Source organism: Larus michahellis, unplaced genomic scaffold (assembly GCF_964199755.1).
Source record: "Larus michahellis unplaced genomic scaffold, bLarMic1.1 SCAFFOLD_362, whole genome shotgun sequence".
Lineage (NCBI taxonomy): Eukaryota > Metazoa > Chordata > Aves > Charadriiformes > Laridae > Larus > Larus michahellis.
In genome coordinates, this window is record NW_027435898.1 from 63,190 (window position 1) to 70,183 (window position 6,994).

The following is a 6,994-nucleotide window of genomic DNA, read 5'->3' on the forward strand; positions in this document are numbered from 1 at the left end:
CCCCCCCCCCCCCCCCCCCGGCAAAGCGCTGGGGTTCGTGGGTGCCGCCAAGGCTCCTCGCCCCCAATTTTTTACCTCCCCCCCCCAGGTGTCGGAGCACCCCCCGGGCGCGGAGGAGGCGGCGGAGGGCTCGGGGCTGGGGGCGGCGGTGGCCGAAGGCTCCGGGGGGGTGGCGGGGGGGGGGGAGGAAGAGGAGGAGGAGGAGAGCGTGGTCTATTACTTCCTGGAGGAGAGCACGGGCTACATGCAGCCGGCGCTGCAGGGGCTGGCCCTGGCCCACACCCTCGTCGCCTTCCTCTGCATCATCGGCTACAACTGCCTCAAGGTGCGCCCGGCCACGCCCGGCCACGCCCCGCCACGCCCGGCCACGCCCGGCCACGCCCCGCCTCATCCCAGCCCCCCCCCCCCCTCCTCCTCCTCCTCCCCGCTTCGCGCCCGGCTCTGCCCGGGGTAACCCCGGCCCCGGCCCCGCCCCGCCCCTGGACACGCCCACCTGGCCACGCCCACCCGCCCCGTTTGGCACCACCCCCCCGGCCACGCCCATCCGCCCCTGGGCCATCGGCCGTCTGTCCCTGAGGCTGTCCCCACCTCCCCCGGGGCTGTCCCCGCGTCCCCACCTGACCCCGTGTCCCCATGTCCCTACCTGACCCCGTCCCCCAGGGTTGTCACCGTGTCCCCACCTGACCCCATGGCCCCGTGTCCCCACCTGACCCTGTCCCCCTGTCCCCGTGTCCCCACCTCACCCTGTGTCCCCGTGTCCCCACCTGACCCCGTCCCCGTGTCCCCACCTGACCCTGTGTCCCCGTGTCCCCACCTGGCCCCGTCCCCGTGTCCCCACCTGACCCTGTGTCCCCGTGTCCCCACCTGACCCCCTGTCCCCGTGTCCCCACCTGACCCTGTCCCCCTGTCCCCGTGTCCCCACCTGACCCCACGTCCCCGTGTCCCCACCTGACCCCGTCCCCATGTCCCCACCTGATCCCATCCCTGTGTCCCCACCTGACCCCATCCCCATGTCCCCACCTGACCCCGTGTCCCCATGTCCCCACCTGACCCCGTCCCCATGTCCCCACCTGACCCCGTGTCCCCGTGTCCCCATCTGACCCCATCCCTGTGTCCCCATCTGACCCCATCCCCCAGGGTTGTCCCCATGTCCCCACCTGACCCCGTCCCCGCATCCTCGTGTCCCCACCTGACCCCATCCCTGTGTCCCCACCTGACCCTGTCCCCATGTCCCCACCTGTCCCCGTGTCCCCATGTCCCCACCTGACCCCGTCCCCCAGGGCTGTCCCCGTGTCCCCACCTGACCCTGTCCCCATGTCCCCACCTGTCCCCGTGTCCCCATGTCCCCACCTGACCCCGTCCCCATGTCCCCACCTGACCCCGTCCCCATGTCCCTACCTGACCCCGTCCCCCAGGGCTGTCCCCGTGTCCCCACCTGACCCTGTGTCCCCGTGTCCCCACCTGATCCCATCCCCATGTCCCCACCTGACCCCATGTCCCCGTGTCCCCACCTGTCCCCGTGTCCCCATGTCCCCACCTGACCCCATCCCTGTGTCCCCACCTGACCCTGTCCCCCAGGGCTGTCCCCGTGTCCCCACCTGTCCCCGTGTCCCCGTGTCCCCACCTGATCCCATCCCTGTGTCCCCACCTGACCCTGTGTCCCCACCTGACCCCATCCCTGCATCCCCGTGTCCCCACCTGACCCCGTGTCCCCATGTCCCCACCTGACCCTGTCCCCATGTCCCCACCTGCCCCCGTCCCTGCCTCCTCGTGTCCCGTGTCCCCACCTGACCCCATCCCCGTGTCCCCGCCTGACCCCATCCCCCTGTCCCCGTGTCCCCACCTGTCCCCGTGTCCCCCCTGACCCCGTGTCCCCGTGTCCCCAGATCCCGCTGGTGATCTTCAAGCGGGAGAAGGAGGTCGCTCGGCGCCTGGAGTTCTCGGGGCTCTACATCACGGAGCAGCCGCCCGACGACGACGTCAAGGGCCAGTGGGACCGGCTGGTGCTCAACGCCCAGTACGGGGGGGCCGGGGGGGGGCCTGGGGGGGGGGCTGGAGGCTCTGGGGGGGTCCCTGGGGGGGTCCTGCAGGGGGTCCAGGGGGGACCAGTGGGACCAGCTGGTGCCCGGCTCCCGGTACAGGGGGTCTGGGGGGGGTCTGGAGGGTTTGGGGGGGTCCTGGGGGGGTTCCTGGGGGGGTCTGGAGGGGTCCGGGGGGGCAGTGGGACCGGCTGGTGCCCAACTCCCAGTACAGGGGGTCTGGGGGGGGTCTGGGGGGGTCCTGGGGGGGGTTCCTGGGGGGGTCTGGAGGGGTCCGGGGGGGCAGTGGGACCAGCTGGTGCCCAACTCCCAGTACAGGGGGTCTGGGGGGGTCTGGAGGGTTGGGGGGGTCCTGGGGGGGTTCCTGGGGGGGTCTGGAGGGGTCCGGGGGGCAGTGGGACCAGCTGGTGCCCAACTCCCAGTACAGGGGGTCTGGGGGGGGTCTGGAGGGTCTGGGGGGGTCCTGGGGGGGTTCTGGGGGGGGTCTGGAGGGGTCCGGGGGGGCAGTGGGACCAGCTGGTGCCCAACTCCCAGTACAGGGGGTCTGGGGGGGTCTGGAGGGTTTGGGGGGGTCCTGGGGGGGTTCCTGGGGGGGTCTGGAGGGGTCCGGGGGGGCAGTGGGACCAGCTGGTGCCCAATTCCCAGTACAGGGGGCCTGGGGGGTCCTGGGGGGGGGCAGTGGGACCAGCTGGTGCCCAATTCCCAGTACAGGGGGCCTGGGAGGGTCCTAGCGGGGTCCTGGGGGGGGGCTGGGGGGGGGGGGCTTCTGGGGGTGTCCTGAGGGGGTCTGGGGGGGGGGGGCCAGGAGGGTCTGGGGAGCTCCTGGAGGGGTCCGGGGGGCTCCTGGGGGGTCCTGGGGGGGGCCAGTGGGACCAGCTGGTGCTCAGTGCCCAGTATGGGGGGGACATGGGGTGTCCTGGGGGGGGGGGGGGTGTCTGGGGCTCTCCCGGGGGGGGGGGGGTCCGGAGGCGGGGGGGGGGGGGGCAGGCAGTGGGCCAAGGCCCAGTATGGGGGTCCTGGGGTGGGGGGGGGGGGGGGGGGTGGTCCTGGGTGACGGGTGGGACCAGTTGTGGGTCCCCCCCCCGCGCGTCGTACCCCCCCCCAACTCCCTCCCCCGAGCCAGATGTGGCTGCTGAGGTTGGGGGGGAGGTGGCGGGGCGGGGGGCGGGGGGCGGGGGGGGGACACACACAGCACAACGCCCCCCCCCCCCGCCCCCCTCAACACCCCCCCCCCCCCCGCGCCCCCCCCCCCTTGTCCCCTCAGGTCCTTCCCCAGCAACTACTGGGACAAATTCGTCAAGAGGAAGGTGAGGGGGGGGGGGGGTCCCGCAGCCCCAAGGAGGGGGGGTGGGGAAACGCAGCCTGATGGAGCGTGTGTGTGTGTGTGGGTGTCCCCCCCCCCCCATCCCGTCCCCCCCCCCCCGCCAGGTGCTGGAGAAATACGGGGACATCTACGGCCGGGAGCGCATCGCGGAGCTGCTGGGCATGGAACTGGCCAGTCTGGAGATCGGGGCGCAGGGGGAGAGGAAACCCCCCCCCGACAGCTCCCTCCTCACCTGGTGGGTGCCGGGGGGGGGGGGGGTGGGGGTCTCGTCCCCCTTCTGGGGGTCCCTTTCGCATCCTTACCCCCCCCCCCCATCATGGGTTTTCCCCCACCATCCCGTCCCCAGGATCACGTCCATCGACATCAGGTACCAGATCTGGAAGTTCGGGGTCATCTTCACCGATAACGTGAGTTTGGGGGGGGGCGGGGGGCGGGGGGGGGGTGATGGGGGGGTGGGTGTGATGGGGGGGAGTCTCGGACACACCCCACCCAGGGTGGGGGGTGTCCCTTGAGGGACACGGGGGTGGCCAGGGGGTCCCGGGGGGGGATCTGGGATGGTTCTGGGGGTGGGTCCAGGGGTTCTAGAACCAGGGGGTTCTAGAATGTCACTGGGGGGGGGGCCGGGATGGTTCTGGGGGGGTCTGGAGGGGACAGAAGGTCTCTGGGGGGGTCTGGGATGGTTGGGGGGGGGGCAGAAGGTCTCTGGGGGGGTCTCCAGGATGGTTTGGGGGTCAGAAGGTCTCTGGGGGGGTCTCCAGGATGGTTCTGGGGGGTCAGAAGGTCTCGGGGGGGGGCAGAAGGTCTCTGGGGGGGGCAGAAGATCTCTTGGGGGGTCTCCACGATGGTTCGGGGGGGGGCAGAAGGTCTCTGGGGGGTCAGAAAGGTCTCTGGGGGGGTCTCCAGGATGGTTCTCGGGGGCAGATGGTCTCTGGGGAAGGCAGAAGGTTTCTTGGGGGTTTCCAGGATGGTTTGAGGGGGCAGAAGGTCTCTGGGGGGGGTCTCCAGGATGGTTCTGGGGGGGCAGAAGGTCTCGGGGGGCAGAAGGTCTCTGGGGGGGTCTCCAGGATGGTTCTTAGGGGAGCAGAAGGTCGCTCAGGGGGGGCAGAAGGTCTCTGGGGGGGTCTCCAGGATGGTTCTCGGGGGGCAGAAGGTCTCTGGGGAAGGCAGAAGGTTTCAGGGGGGGGGCAGAAGGTTTCTGGGGGGTCTCCAGGATGGTTTGGGGGGGCAAAAGGTCTCGGGGGGCAGAAGGTCTCTGGGGGGGGGTCTCCAGGATGGTTCTGGGGGGGGTCAGAAGGTCTCTGGGGGGGGTCTCCAGGATGGTTCTTAGGGGAGCAAAAGGTCTCTCAGCGGGGGCAGAAGGTCTCTCGGGGAGTCTCCAGGATGGTTCTGGGGGTCAGAAGGTCTCGGGGGGGTCTCCAGGATGGTTCTGGGGGGGGGCAGAAGGTCTCTGGGGGGGCAGAGGGTCTCTGGGGGGGTCTCCAGGACGGTTCTGAGGAGCCCAGCGGGGCCCCAGGAGATCCCTAGAGGGGTTCTGGAGGTCCCTGGGTTGGGGAGAGGTTCCTTGGTGGGGGGGGAGGGAGTGGAACCCCCAGCGAGGGGGGTGCCAGGCCGTGGATGACCCCCCCCTCCCCGTCGCTGTCCCCCCCCCCAGTCCTTCCTGTACCTGACGTGGTACATGGCCATGTCCCTGCTGGGCCACTACAACAACTTCTCTTCGCCTCCCACCTCCTGGACATCGCCATGGGGGTGAAGACCCTGCGCACCATCCTCTCCTCCGTCACCCACAACGGCAAGCAGGTGGGTGGGGGGGGGATTTTGGGGAGGGGGGAGGTGTGACGGCGCCCCCGCTGATGTCCCCGCTGTCCCCTCGCCAGCTGGCCATGACGGTGGGGCTGCTGGCCGTGGTGGTCTACCTCTACACCGTGGTGGCCTTCAACTTCTTCCGCAAGTTCTACAACAAGAGCGAGGACGAGGACGAGCCCGACATGAAGTGCGACGACATGATGACGGGTGGGTGACGTTGGGGGGGGGGTCGGGTCTGGGGAGGGGGGACACCCTGGGGTGGTCCTGGGAGCATCCACAGGGGTCCCTGGGGTGGTCCTGGAAGCATCCGGGGGGTCCCTGGGGGCATCAGGGGGTCCCTGGGGTGGTTCTGAGGGGTCCTGAGGGCATCTGGGGGGTCCCTGGGGGCATCTAGGGGGTCCCTCGGGTGGTCCTAAGGGGTCCTGAGGGCATCCGGGGGGTCCCTGGGGGCATCTAGGGGGTGCCTGGGGTGGTCCTAAGGCGTCCTGAGGGCATCCGGGGGGTCCCTGGGGCATCTAGGGGGTGCGTGGGGTGGTCCTAAGGCGTCCTGAGGGCATCCGGGGGTCCCTGGGGCCATCGAGGGGGTCCCCGGGGTGGTCCTAAGGGGTCCTGAGGGCATCCGGGGGGTCCCTGGGGGCATCTAGGGGGTCCCTGGGATGGTCCTAAGGGGTCCTGAGGGCATCCGGGGGGTCCCTGGGGGCATCTAGGGGGTCCCTGGGATGGTCCTAAGGGGTCTTGGGGGCATCTGGGGGGTCCCTGGGGGCATCTAGGGGGTCCCTCGGGTGGTCCTAAGGGGTCCTGAGGGCATCCGGGGGGTCCCTGGGGGCATCTAGGGGTCCCTGGGGTGGTTCTGAGGGGTCCTGAGGGCATCTGGGGGGTCCCTGGGGGCATCTAGGGGGTCCCTCGGGTGGTCCTAAGGGTCCTGAGGGCATCCGGGGGGTCCCTGGGGGCATCTAGGGGGTCCCTTGGGTGGTCCTAAGGGGTCTTGGGGGCATCTAGGGGGTCCCTGAGGTGTTCCTGGGAGCACCCAGAGGGTCCATGAGCTGGTCCTAGGGGGTCCTGGGGGTAGCCAGGGGGTCCCTAGGGTGGTCCTGGGGGTCCTGAGGGCACCCGTGGGGTCCCTGGGGTGGTCCTGGGGGTCCTGGGGGCATCTAGACGCTCCCTGGGGTGGTGCTAAGGGGTCTTGGGGGCATCTAGGGGGTCCCTGGGGTGGTCCCGGGGGCATTCGGAGGCTCCGTGGGCTGGTCCTAAGGGGTCCTGGGGGTGGCCAGGGGTCCCTAGGGGGGTCCTGGGCGGGTCCTCAGGGCATTTAGGGGGTCCCTGGGGTGGTCCTGGGGAACCTAGGGGGTCCCTGGGGTGGTCCTGGGGGGGTCCTCAGGGCATTTAGGGGGTCCCTGGGGTGGTCCTGGGGGTCCTGAGGGCATTTAGGGGATCCCCTGGGGGACAGGAGGTGTCTAGGGGGTCCTTGGGGGGGGGGGGGGGGTCTGGGACAGTCGGGGGGGGGTCCAGAAGGTCCCTGGGGGGGGGGCATCTGGGATGGTTCTGGGGGGGGATTCCTAGAGGGTTTTGGGGGGGGTCCCTGGGGAGGGATAGAGTCCTTGGGGGGCAGCTGGGGGGGTCCGGTGGGTCGCTGACCCGCCCCCCCCCGCCCCCCCCCCCCCCCCCCAAACAGTGCTACCTGTTCCACATGTAGTGGGGGTCCGGGCCGGGGGGGGCATCGGGGACGAGATCGAGACCCGGCGGGGGACGATTACGAGCTCTACCGGGTGGTCTTCGACATCACCTTCTTCTTCTTCGTCATCGTCATCCTCCTGGCCATCATCCAGGG

General features: G+C 70.8%; 1 protein-coding gene across 1 annotated transcript in view; it reads left to right on the top strand.

Moving 5' to 3' along the window:
* Positions 1 to 6,990, top strand: part of LOC141736748 (ryanodine receptor 1-like) — a gene marked incomplete at its 3' end in the record, with an annotated part of 68,361 nt that extends 61,371 nt beyond the window's left edge. Inside the window, 10 exon segments of the mRNA XM_074571313.1 lie at positions 89 to 325; positions 1,887 to 2,017; positions 3,304 to 3,346; positions 3,468 to 3,598; positions 3,710 to 3,770; positions 5,015 to 5,072; positions 5,075 to 5,160; positions 5,238 to 5,373; positions 6,839 to 6,895; positions 6,898 to 6,990. Of these exon segments, the coding sequence (XP_074427414.1) occupies positions 89 to 325; positions 1,887 to 2,017; positions 3,304 to 3,346; positions 3,468 to 3,598; positions 3,710 to 3,770; positions 5,015 to 5,072; positions 5,075 to 5,160; positions 5,238 to 5,373; positions 6,839 to 6,895; positions 6,898 to 6,990 (1,033 nt within the window).
* Positions 6,991 to 6,994: the final 4 nt, after the last annotated feature.